This window comes from Dipodomys spectabilis, unplaced genomic scaffold, assembly GCF_019054845.1.
Source record: "Dipodomys spectabilis isolate Male_0828 unplaced genomic scaffold, ASM1905484v1 ptg000342l, whole genome shotgun sequence".
NCBI lineage: Eukaryota > Metazoa > Chordata > Mammalia > Rodentia > Heteromyidae > Dipodomys > Dipodomys spectabilis.
In genome coordinates, this window is record NW_024871019.1 from 1,951,443 (window position 1) to 1,964,673 (window position 13,231).

General features: G+C 48.5%; 1 protein-coding gene across 2 annotated transcripts in view; it reads left to right on the plus strand.

The window, feature by feature from the left end:
* Cep70 (centrosomal protein 70) overlaps window positions 1-9,383 on the plus strand; it is a 33,106-nt gene extending 23,723 nt beyond the window's left edge. For both annotated transcript variants that reach the window (XM_042665762.1, XM_042665763.1), the window contains 5 exons: window positions 3,770-3,919; window positions 4,015-4,183; window positions 4,855-4,969; window positions 6,220-6,299; window positions 8,687-9,383. In XM_042665762.1, the coding sequence (XP_042521696.1) occupies window positions 3,770-3,919; window positions 4,015-4,183; window positions 4,855-4,969; window positions 6,220-6,299; window positions 8,687-8,748 (576 nt within the window). In that variant the 3' untranslated portion in view covers window positions 8,749-9,383. The remainder of the gene's footprint in view (window positions 1-3,769; window positions 3,920-4,014; window positions 4,184-4,854; window positions 4,970-6,219; window positions 6,300-8,686) is intronic.
* The last annotated feature ends 3,848 nt before the right edge of the window (window positions 9,384-13,231 follow it).

Here is a 13,231-nt window from a genome sequence, read left to right on the forward strand (position 1 = left end):
GTGATACCTTTCAGAGTCTGGCTTACTCACTTAACATAATGTTCTCCAATTTATTGGGTTTTTTTTGGTGGTTGTTGGACTTGAACTCTGTGCCTGGGCGCTGTCCCTCAGCTCTTCAGCTCAAGACGAGTGCTCTACAACTTGAGCCACAGCGCCCCTTCCGGTTTTCTGAGTGGTTTATTGGAGATAGGAGTCTCACGGCCTTTCCTGCCCGGCTTGGCTTTGAACCTTGATCCTCAGATCTCAGCCTCCTGCGTGAGTGGCTAGGATGACAGGTGTGAGCCACCATGACCAGCTTCAATTTTCTTGAACAATGACGTAATTCAGTTTTTTTACAGGTGATTAACAGTTCACATACAGCTCATTTTCTTTACTCATCGGTGTGGCTTGGGCACCTAGCCTGGTTCTAGACCTGCACGTCGCAGGGAATGCTGTAGGCAGTGTCGCTAGTGTATAGAAGCTCATGGAGGCTTCATCCTTTGTTTTCTGAGCCCCTCCACACTGGTTTCCTTAGTGGCTGCACACTGTGTGTGACAGGCTGAGTCCTTTTTCCCTGTGTCCTGGGCTGCACTCATTTTTTAAATTGTGTTTATGATTGCATTCTGATGGGGTGAGTTACAATCTCATTTGGAATTTAGTCTGTATTCCTTTTTTTTTAAAGTTGGTTATGGGGCTTGAGCTCGGGCCTGGGCAATGTCTCCGAGCTTTTTTTCCTCAAGGTTAGTGCTCTACGACTTTGTACCACAGCACCACTTCTGGTTTGGGGGTGGTTCATTGGAGATAAGAGTCTCAGACACTTTCCTGCCTGGGCTGGCTTCCAACCATAATCCTCGGATCTCAGCCTCCTGAGTAGTTAGGATGACAGACGTGAGCCCCCAGCCCCCAGCAAGGATTATTTGGTCTTTGTGTGATTAATTTTTGAGCTCATTGAATAATCTGGATATTATTCCCCTGTCATATGAATATGAGCAAAGATTTTCTTCAATCTGTAGGCCATCTCTTAGTAATTGTCTCTTGCTTTGCAGAAGCTGTGGTGTATGTGGGTGTGTGTGTAAGTGTAAGAATGTCTTGGGGTTTGTACTCAGGGCCCTGGTGCAGTTCCTTGGCTTTTTTTTTTTTTTTTTTTTTATTGTAAAGCTACTATACAGAGGGTTACAGTTACATGAGTGAGGTTATGAGTACACTTCCTCTTGAACATTGTTACCCCCTCCATTGTTTTCCCCCTACCATCCCCTCCCTCCCTCCCTTCCCCAAGGTTCTTTTTTTTTTTTTTTGATTGTGATTAAATGATTACATAATTTCAAAGTCACAAGTTCATTCTAACTTCCCTGGAGCAAATTGTCTACCACAGTCTGTAATATATAACAGTGTTCACATGTTATATACCATATTTGTGATCAGCAGCATGAGGATATTTAGTAGTGGTTCAACCAGATGAGCGGGAGTTCTTTGTTTCTTAAGTCCTGTTAGTTTTGTCGTATCACCTAACCTTTTGGATTTAGCATCCACTTATGAGGGAGACCATGTACCGTTTGTCTCTTCGTTCTTGGCTTACCTCGCTCAACATGATTCCTTCTAGCTCCATCCATTTCCCTGCAAATGCCATTATTTTGTCATTTCTAATGGCTGCATAATATTCCATTGTGTATAGATACCACAATTTTTGGATCCATTCATCTGTGGTGGGGCACCTAGGTTGTTTCCATATCCTAGCTATTGCGAACAGTGCTGCAATAAACATCAGTTCCTTGGCTTTTTTGTGTAAGCTGCTGCTCTACCACTTGAGCCACAGCTCCACTGATCCTCTCCCCAAGAGGTGCTGGGCAGTGGTGGTGGGTTCTTGCTGACATTGTTTTCTGTGTAGGAGAGGCAGAGTCTGCTGTGTAATCTGAATACTCTGAGCATGCGCAGGGCAGCCAGTGCAGTGCCTGCTTGTGCTTCTGCCTTCCACGTGAGAGACTCTGCGTCCAGGCAGAGTCTAGGCATAAGTCTTGGAGGCCTCTCTAACGTAGCAACTGGTTAGATACGGCCATCTTCCCCAGATTATATTTTCCTTTTCTTTTTTTTTTAATCCGGTTATGGGGCTTGAACTCTGGGCCTGGGCATTGTCCCTTGGTTCTTCAGCTGAAGGCGAGCACTCTACCACTTGAGCCACAGCACCACATCTGGCCATTTCTGCTTGTGTGATGCTGAGGAATTGAACCCAGGGCTCATGCATGCAGGGCAAGCACTCTACCACTGAGCCACCTTTCCAGCCCAAGATTATATTTTTCTTAGGTTGGGTTTGACTGAAAAGAGGATTGTTTTGAAGGGTGAGTGCGTAAGCGATGGGCCATACACACATTATAGAATGTTACTACATTTATGCTTTATTTTATTGACGTGTACTTGTACACACGGGCTCAGTCTGGTATTCCAATACATTTTACAGTGCGCCACGTCAGATCAGAGCCATCGGCGTGCTCCACCTCCCACGTTGTAATTTGTTGAAGTTGGGAGCAGTCAGCATCTTCTCTAGGGACTAGCCATTCTGCACCACACAACACAGAGTTGTCAGCCTTCCTTATTCCGCCTGCTCCTTATTCCGCCTGCTCCCACCGTCTCCATCCCCCCACTCACCCCCTCTCCATCCCCCCTCCCCCTACCTGCTCCTCACCCTCTTCTGTCTCTTCTCCCCAGTGTTCCTCCAAGTCTCTGGAAGCCACCCCTCCATTCTCCCTGGAGGAAGGTCACTCTTTAGCTCTCATCTCTAAGTAAAAACGTGGTGTTTGTCTTTGGGAGTTTGGTTTATCTCACTTAACATAATGCCTTCTATTTCCATCTACATGACTCAAAATGACAGAATTCTAGTCTGCTATGGCTGAATAATACCTACTGTATACCCTCCACACACAGTTCCTTTGTCCATTCATTTGTCTTGGACACAAAGGTTGATTGCATATATTAGCAATTGCAAAAAATACCACAGTAAATGTGTGAGTGCTGGGATCACTTTGACATGTTAACTTTATTTGGTTTGGATGCATCTATCTTAATAGAAGAATGCTGGATCAAATAGGAGTTCTGTTCCTAGGTTTTTGCTGTACTACACTATATTCCCACCAACAGTATATAAACGATGGCTACTCTTAGTGGAATATTATTCAGCCATAAAAGGAATGGACTAAGTGGACATTGTGTTATGAATATGTGTGTACGTATGTGAGTACATACATACTTCTGTGTCATTTTTGCAGTGCTGAGAGTTGAACCCAGTCCCCTTATACTTCAGACAGTCTACGCTGAACTGTGCTTCTAGCCTAGCTTTGTAATACTCTGATTCTCCAGCATAAATTTGTAAAATTGGGTTTTTTTAAACCATAGATCACTTTATTTATAAGTGCACCTGTTGGTAGAAGGTTGTGTAACAAAGGTATCCTTATCGTACTGCGGAGAGACTTTTCCCCCCATATCTTTAATCTTTCAATTCTAGCGTTTATAATGTTTATTTGCATTGGGTAGGGTGGTCATGTCTGTAATCGAAGCTATTTGGAAGTCAGAGATCAGGAGTTTCTCAGTTTGAGGCCAATCCAGCCTCAACCTGGTGAGGCCAGGATGATCAAGAGCCGGAGGTCAGGCTGACAGAGTTTTAAGAACCTTCACCAAGGTGATGATGCTACATATCTATGTCTCCAGCCTGCATGGCTTGCTGGATTGTATTAGTGTTGCTGTTGAGACCAGCTGTCAAAATGGGTATTTATCATACCATGTAGTGTGTTTTGTCATAAAGGATTTGTACAAGACCCTGAAGATGCTGTCTGCAGAGCTGGTCCCGTGGCACAACTTCAGAAAGCAGAGCGAGAACGAAGGTGTCAGAGTTGAGGACCTGCTGCTCATGGTGGACACCATGCTGGAGGAAGTGGAGAATAAGGACAGACAGGTACTCGGGGCTCCTGTGGCTGCTCTTCTCCACGAGAGCCAAGGTCTGAGGGTGTGCACACATGTGCATGGCGTTTTCTGCCCCCTTTTGAACAGGACAGCAAAATGCCGAACCTTCAAATGCTGCACGCTATTGTCTCCCACTTCCAAAAACTGTTCGACGTGCCGTCCTTGAACGGAGTGTACCCGAGGATGAACGAAGTGTACACGAGGCTGGGGGAGATGAGCAACGCTGTGAGAAACCTCCAGGAGCTCTTAAATTTAGGTGAGGGCCTTTGTCCTGTCGGTCCCCATTTGAAAACTGCTCTCCTTGAGTCAACAAAGGGTAATTTATTTTATTTATTTTTATTTTTTTGGAAAAGTGTTGCTCAGTGTTCAGGGTGGTCTGGAGCTCACTGTGTAGCCCAGGCTGGCCTCAAACTCATAATCCTTCTATCTCAGCCTCTTGAGTGCTAAGGTTATAGACGTGGGCCACCCTACCAGAGGAAAAATTTTTGCTGGGTGCCAATGACTCAGACCTATAATTCTAGCTACTCAAGAGGCGGAGATTTGAGAATCAGAGTTTGAAGTCAGCCTGGGCAGGAAAGTCCATGAGACTTCTATCTCCAATTAACCAGCAAAAAGTCAGAAGTGGAGCTCTGGCTCAAGTGGTAGAATGCCAGCCTTGAGCAAAGCTCAGGGACAGCGCCCAGGCCCGAGTTCAAGCCCCAGTACTGGCACACGCAAAAGAAAATATGAGAGTTTTTCTCAGCTCATTGTTCCTTAGCTGTGACCCAAACCCACTCTATCCAGAGTTCTTGGGCTTATTCATCAGCCTTGTGGGATTTGGGGTTCGGAGTAAACTTAGGAGTCCTTCTGGACAAGGCCTTCTGAGGAGCAGGGGTGTGCACACACAGCATAGCTGCCTGCTCACCGCACAGTGCTCCTCCCCTACAGACAGCTCGTCTTCGCTGTGCGTGCTGGTGAGCACGGTGGGCAGGCTGTGCAGGCTGCTTCACGAGGACGTGAAGGAGCAGGTGAAGCGCGTGCTAGGACCTGAAGACCTCCAAAGGTACTGTGTGAAAAGAACCATCCAGGGCTGGGAAGGTGGCTCAGTGGTAGAGTGCTTTTCTTGCATGCATGAGGCCTTGGGTTCAATTCCTCAGTACCATATAAACAGACAAAGTGCTGTGGCTCCAGTGGTAGAGCGCTAGCCTTGAGCTGAAGAGCTGAGGGACAGCGCCCAGGCCCAGAGTTCAAGCCCCACGACTGACCAAAAAAAAAAAAAAAAGAATCATCCACCACTCTTGAAGTAGCATAGTTAAAGTCCTGCAAACTCCTCCTACGTTACTTTACCTTTCCTGTTCGGAATGGCACACTTTAAATAACGCCAGCTCTTATGGATGGACAAAGTGCCAGCATATTGAAGATGAAAATAGATGGTAAGCCAGGCACCGGTGGCTCACGCCTGTCATCCAGCTATTCAAGGAGGCTGAGATCTGAGGATCACGGCTCAAAGTTAGCCCGGGCAGGAAAGTCCGTGAGACTCTGATCTCCAGTGAACCACCACAAAAACCAGAAGTGGTGCTGTGGCTCAAGTGGTAGAGCGCTCGCCTTGAGCCAAAGAGCTGAGGGACAGCGCCCAGGCCCAGAGTTCAAGCCCCACGACCGACCGAAAGAAAAGAAAATAGATGGTAAACCCAAGTGCATGGGAGGTGGCCAGGGAGTCCACATACATCCTGCAGACTGTCTTGAGACCAGGAGCCATTACCATGGATATTTGCTAATTATTTGATAGGAGGCAAATGGGAAAGGTTTTGGGGGTGGGGGTTAGGCTTCACTAACATAAAAGTAGGTGTTTAAAGAAAAAAACTAGACTGGTCACCAGTGGCTCACGCCTGTCATCCTGGCTACTCAGGAGGCTGAGATTTAAGGATCACGGTTCAGAGCCAGCCAGGGCAGGAAAATCCGTGAGACTCTGATCTCCAGTGAACCACTCAGAAAACCGGAAGTGGCGCTGTGGCTCAAGTGGTAGAGCGCTTGCCTTGAGCTGAAGAGCTGAGGGACAGCGCCCCGGCCCAGAGGTCAAGACCCATGACTGGGAAAAAAAAGTCTTTAAGGCATTTTAAAAGACATTTAGACTGATCCCCAAAAGATAAGAGCAGATATTAAGGAGGTGAGCAGAGCTTGCAGCAGCGGCTCTAGGCTGTGTTTCGTGGCAGCGGTGTCTTGGCTGGGGCAGTGTCTGCAGCCACGTCACTGCAGGGGGGCACGGGGACCCTCAGTGGGAAACGTGGTGTAAACGGTGCATTTCTTAAACAGCATTATCAGCAAGTTGGAAGAACATGAGGAATTTTTCCCGGCATTTCAGGCTTTTATTAATGATCTACTACAAGTCTTAGGTAAGACTCCACTGGCTGTGGCCGACATCTTAGGATGTGCGCGCATGGGTTTCCGAGAGGGGCGCACCTTCACTACCCGGGCCACTGTTTTCACCCAGACTTGGTGTGAGAGTTCATAGGCAGGGGCTGCCTTGTCTGGAACTTTCCATTGGAATGGCATTACTCTGTCAGGCCCTGTCTCACTCTGTGGTGTAAGAAGTGGTGGGGGCCGGGCGCTGGTGGCTCACGCCTGTCAGCTACTCAGGAGGCTGAGATCTGAGGATCGCGGTTCAGAGCCAGCCCAGGCAGGAAAGTCCATGAGACTCTTCAGTAAACCACTAGAAAACCAGAAGTGGTGCTGTAGTTCAAGTGGTAGAGTGCTAGCTTTGAGCTGAAAAGTTGAGGGACAGCGCCCAGGCCCAGAGTTCAGGCCCCACGACCGACAAAAAAAAAAGTGGTAGGGGAAGCCCTGTGCCCTCGGCGGAGGGTCTCCTGCGGGAATCTGAGGCCAGAGAGAGGTGCTTTCTTATTTAAATGTAATTTCTTGTGGCTGTAAAATTAATGTGTTTTATTAAGATCAATTCTGTGTGTGTGCACGCATGCGTGTGTGCATGTTTATTGGTTCTAGGGATGGAACCCGAGGCCTGTGTGTAGGCAAGCACTCCACCATGAGCTGTAGCCCCAGCCCTGAGTCGCTCTGTACAGTGCTCATTGGAAGATGAGTGTGTACATAAACGAGTCAGCCCTCGACTTTTGAAAAGGAAAGGATGCCTGGTAGGCAGATAGTGGGAGGCTTAAGTTGACCTTGGTAGAAAATAAGAACACAGAGGAGCTCCGAGCGTTGTCTGTAGCCAGGGAACTGAGGGGCTCTGTGGTTGCTTTTGTGGGCTCCAGGTGCCAGGTGTCTGAGTCCTGTCCGCAGAGGGAAAGCAGGGTTCTGCTCCTTGCGATGATCATTGACTGGATCTGTGGTCAGTAGATTGCATGCTTCAATAGTGAACATTTTGCCAGGTGCTGGTGGCTCACGCCTGTCATCCTAGCTACCCAGGAGGCTGAGATCTGAGGATCTCAGTTCAAAGCCAGCCCGGGCAGGAAAGTCCTGTGAGACTCCCAATAAACCACTCAGAAAACCTGAAATGGCACTGTGGATTAAGAGGTAGAGTGCTAGCTTCGAGCTGAAAAGTTGAGGGACAGTGCCCAGGCCCAGAGTTCAAGCCCCACCACTGACAAACAAAAATACAACACAGTGACCATTTTGGTACTGTGAGGATAGCTACGACTTGGGACAGGTACAAGCTTCCTCATGGGCATCTTTACACAACAAGCCTGGAGGAGAGCATGTGCGTTAGAATGCCAAATTTCTTGGCTGATGAACTCTGCATTGTGATCAAGGTTAAAATTCTGGAGTTAAACATTAAATCTTGGGGGTTGGAGGCCTGGCTCCGTTGGAAGGGCACTAGCCAGTGAGCAAAAGAGGCAGGTACTGAGTTTTGAGTCCTGGTCACACACCTAAAAGAACTGAAATACTGGCCTGGCACTGGTGGTTTATGCATGTCATCCTAGCTACTCAGGAGGCTGAGTACTGAGGATCATGGTTCAAAGCCAGCCCAGACAGGAAAGTGTATGACACTCTTTATCTCCAGTTAACCACCTAAAAACTAGAAGTGGAGGTGTGACAGTACTCAGGCGCAGAGTTTAAGCCCCAGGACAGGCATTAAATAAGGAAAGGCAAAAAATAAACATTGGGAAAGTTCCTGTTTAACAAAACATACTATATATTATTGGCAACAACATTATTGACAACATATTATTGACATACTATATTATTGACAATATCTGGTTGTCAGCCAGGTATGGATCTAGGTTGTGTATTATATTTCTTTTTCGTGTCAGTGGTGTGGTTGGCTGAGAAAACCCCCAGGTCGGCGAGGTCTCTGTGAGGTTCTTTTAGAAGGCAGTTTCCTTACCTAGTGAGGAACAGAAGTCAGGGGACCAGTAATAACGAGTATCCCTTCCACGATCAAAGATAAGAACCAAACCCTCCCTTCTCCCGCATCGTGATATTTTGTGGTGAGTTCAGACAGGCGAGTTCTGACCGAAGCTAAAGGCAGCTCGGCAGCATGGCTCACGCGTTTTAGGCCAGTGGGGACCTCCCGTGGGGCGCGCCTCAGGGCACGGGCTTCACATGAGACAGGTGGCCGTGCCAAGCGGTTCCACCACCCACTGCTGAGGGTGCTAGGGGCTCATGCTGGACCAGACACCCCAAGGGGCTCTGAGCCAAGGCGGGCTCACACGCAGCCCCGGTCAGACAAGAGCCCCGCGTGCCCCACACCGTGCCGTCACCACCTTGTGTGCTGGAAGCTTTCACTTTCAAGTTACTGTTCTTTATTCTTGTTTTTCTGTTACAGAAATTGATGACTTGGATGCCATTGTACCTGCAATAAGGAAATTAAAAGTACTTTCATACTGAAAACAAACCAAATCATTTTTACTGTGTAAATTGTATTCCTAACCTTCTAAGCATTACAGAACTGATCTTATTTTAAGACAAGAGTTCTAAAATGTATTAGTCTCCAGAATTCATCCTTTTCTTAGTATTTGGGTCATTCTTCACCATATTATGTGTTTTTTTTTTAAATTAGCCTTACAATTCTTCTACAGAAAATAGCTGCTAAGTTATTGAAATATTGAAGTAATTTATTAGATCCTGTAATCATTTCTTAATTCTTGAGTGCTTTACAGTTTGTGGTCATTTTAAAGTAGTTTGTGTGTGAGACCCAGGGAGAGAGAGATTGCAGATGACAGAAAAGTTGGATTTAAGTTCAGGGCTTAATGGCCTTTGGATCAGGCAAGAGGAATCCCAGCCAGAAGGGCCTCTGCGCTCCTGGCACCGGTGTCAAGATATTCTTTAGAGCAGTCCCCATTCAGAGCAGGAGGGAGGAAAGGAAGAAAGAGAAAGAAGGAAGTGTGTTCTTTGTGTTAGGGCAGGATCTTGGATCCCAGGGTAAGAGAGAGAGAAATCTTGCTGAGAGTGTCCAGTTGGCAATCTTGTTGTAATTAGTTTTATAAGGATATAAGATTTCAAATAAACTGTGTAAAGACTTTCCAAATCTGAGCGCTGGTTGACTTATTTGCACTACTCACAGCGAAGGTCAAGACTACTCGCACCCCCACGCCCTGCCCCAGCCGGCCCGGCCCGACCCCATCCACAGCGCTGTCCTCGCCCCTCCCCGCTTCTCCACGCCAGCAGCCAGCCCCCACCCCCACCCCAGCCAGGGCCGCACGCTACATCCACGAGAGCCACTGCAGGGCCGCCTTGTGCTCCTCCCAGACCCAGCAGGCTGGGTTTGATTTCTCATCATCGCTGCTAGGATGTGGTAAGCATTTCCGGGAAGTGTTGTGGTGGGCTGGGAAGTCAGTGGCAGCAGACAAGCCTGCGGGCATGCTGCTGGGGCAGGTGGAAGACAGCGTCTTCCATCCCTTCTAACTTAAGCATCGTGCTTCTGTTAACTTGCAGCTGCGCTTCTAAGCAGGCCTCGTCGCAGAAGAACCCATGCTGAGGGTTGTTGGGTACAAAGTGGGTTTGGAAGCTGGGAGTGGCCTGCACACCTGTAACCCCCGTTCGCTGGAGGCAGAGGTAAGAGCTCACACGTCTCTGACAGGCACTCTGCCACTTGAACAATGCCCCCACCTTTTGTGTAGTGTTTTCAGATCGGGTCTCATGTTTTTGCCAAAGATGGCCTTGGACTGATACTCCTATTTTTATTGTCGAAATTGCTGGGATTGAAGGCATGCATCACTATGCCTGCCTGGCCTATGAATTAATTTAGAAGCAACGTTTTGATGCCTAACAGACATGTAAATGATATATAAAGCATATGCAATTAGGTAACAGTCTGATAAACATATGCCTATAAATTCATTGCAACAGTCAGTAGACATACCTCTCTGTCCAAGTTTTCTAACTTCCAGTCCTTCACTATTCTCTCCCATCCTTAGGCTCCAGCTCATCTGCTTTCCATCCATAGATTAATTTCACTTTATCGATTTTATATCAGTGGAATCACATATCTTCTTTTTTGCTTACAACTTTTGGGCACGATTTATTTTTGTTTTTCGGGGGGTCTGAACTCTGGGCCTGGGCACAGTCCCTCAGCTCCTCAGCTCAAGACTAGTGCTCTACCACTTGAACCACAGCGCCACTTCGGGCTTTTTCCAGGGCCTCATGCGTGCAAGGCAAGCACTCTACCACTGATCTACCTTCCCAGCCCTATTTTGAGTTTTTTACATGTCATTGCTTGATTCATTCTTTTCTTAGTTTTCTGCCGCATGCCTTGTGGTGGTTTAATATATATTTATTGAGTCGTGGTACAAAGGGGTTTCAGTTGAAGTCAGGTGAGTGCAATCCATCTTGGTGAATGTCCCATCCCTCAAGTTACACAGTTGCATTTGTATCTGTAAGCAGTGTGCATAGTGTCCACCGAGTATAATGACTGCATTTGCTCCCTCTTCCTTCCCCGCCCCCCCAAATGTATTTCTGCTTTCTGAAGTCCATTTTGTTAAATGGTTCTTTGGTTGTTCAAGGGAGTTGCACCCTTGGACTTACTTAGTGTACCATCCTTTAGTTAATCTGTTTCTGTGTACATGCGTAGAGCCCCATATATATCATGCATACTTGTGTATTAGCTCTAACTGCCACATGTGAGAGAATATGCGCCATCTGTCTCTGAGCCTCACTTGCTTCACCTAATGTAATTTTTCTGGGTGCAACATCCATTTCCCTGAAAATGACATTTTCTGAAAGACGAGTGAAATTCCTTTGTGTATATGTACCGCAGTGCCTTGGACCGCTCGTCCACTCTAGAGCATCGGGGCTGTTTCATAACATGGCTACATACACCACAGTTGCACGTTCCTGCTGTTGGCATCATCCAGTGTCTTAAGCACTGCCGTGTGCATTGTCAGGGTTTGGTGTTGATCAAGGGTTTGGCTCTCATAGGTGGAGGGTATATGTTGGTTTCTTACGTCATCCTAGCTAACGGGAGATTTAGAAAAAAAAAATTTTTTTCCCCGTCATGGGCGTGAACTCTGGGCCTGGGCGCTGTCCCTCAGCTCTTCTGCTCAAGGTGAGGACGCTCTACCACTTGAGCCACAGCGCCACGTCTGGCTTTTTCTGCTTATGTGATGCTGAGGAATTGAACCCAGGGCCTCATGCGTGTGAGGCCAGCACTGTTTCACTGAACCACCTTCCCAGCCCCTAGAAATAACTTTTGAGGTCTGACAATGTGTAGGCTTTCTTGGATTGTTTTTGCAACTTGAAAAGTTTTTAAGTATTTGTGTTGTTGTAGCTGGAGATCAAACACAGGCAGGTGACACCGTGATGCTGTGTGCAACCAATTTTCCAAACTGGTTCCACCCATGTATATGTCAGTGTAGCCCAAGCTGTTGCTGTCGTGCAGTATTTATTCTGATTATTAAGGAAACGTATGGGACATCTGCTTTTGCAGCACCTATGAGTCTTTATAGATGATCTCTAAAGTCATTTGCAAGTTGTTTTTGCCAGTCCTGGGGCTTGAACTCAGGGCCTGGGCGCTGTCCCTGAGCTGCTTTTGCTCAAGGCTAGCACTCTACCACTTGAGCCACTGCTCCATTTCCGGCTTTTTCTTTGTCTGTGGTACTGAGGAATTGAACCCAGAGCTTCATGCATGCTAGGCAAGCACTCTACCACTCAGCCCCACGCCCAGCCCTGTAAGTTATCTTTTTAAACTATTTTTTGTTGGCATCCATCAGTGGTGTGGGGAGGGGGATGGAGTTCTGCATCTACGCGCAGTGTCTCCCATCAGTCACCCCCTTCTGAGACGATGTGTCATGTGCAAATAAACTAGCCTGGCCTCCTTCCTCCCTCCACCCCGGTCTGAGGCTGTCTCTCTCTCCCGTCATTCATGTCACCTCTCAGCTCTTGGTTTCCTTGGTTACAGTGATATTTGTGTGTGCACTGTGGGTGAGTATATGCACAGGTGAGCACATAGGACAGTTGTAATCAGCTCCAGAAGTCAATGCCCACATGGCTAAAGGAGGAGAACAAGATGGAGAGAGCGAGGTGAGCACTTCCCTGCGGGGCCTATCAGAGGATGTGCGTTCACGGGGCGGGCCGGACAGGTGGCGTAGTCCTGTCACGGGCAGTGTGCGCGCCGAGCCCTTGTCCTGGCCATCAAGTGAGTGCGCGTCCGGCCAGCCAGGCCATCGGGGCCAAAACCCCAAGTCAAAGTGCGGCGTGTGTTGAGGTGCTCGTTTGCTCTTTTCTGCAGTGAAAATGCTGTCGTCGGCCGGGGGTTCATGCCCTGGCTCCCGGGCCACATGCTGCCCACGCGTGGCACCCGCCTTTCCCTCCTTGCTGGAATTGGTCGTGTGGCTGTTTGTAGCACTAGACCTCGGCGTGGGTGCTGAGTGCCTGCTTGTGGTGGCAGCCCTTAGGGTCCAAGTGTGCAGGTGTGGGCAAGGCCCCGCAGCCGCTGGGCAGGAGCGCTCGGCTTCCCACAGGCTGGCCACACCATCGCCACAACCAGGCCTGTGATTTCACTGGCCCTGTTACATTCTTCTCGAGGCCTTGTGTGGCGGGAGGAGGTGGTAGAGCCGCGACCTCTGTCCCGCAGCGTCCTTGCACAGGGCACACGTGTGGGTGGGAGCGTGCAGCTGGTGTCCCCCACCCTATGGCTGCACGGGTATAACAGAAGAGACGGCTGCGCAGCCACGGTCCGCCGTAGAAACTGAGGCCAGACCAGCTTAGTGGAAGAGGTGACTGCACTCAGGAAATGGCAGGAGACCCTGCGTGATTAGGGCCACCGTGCGAGGGACATTGGATGGAGGCTGGTGGTCCTCGGGTGCGGAGGCCGGGGGCACAGACATGAGTTACCACGCAGCAGCATCGCGTGGAGCCTCCAGAGCCTGCCCAC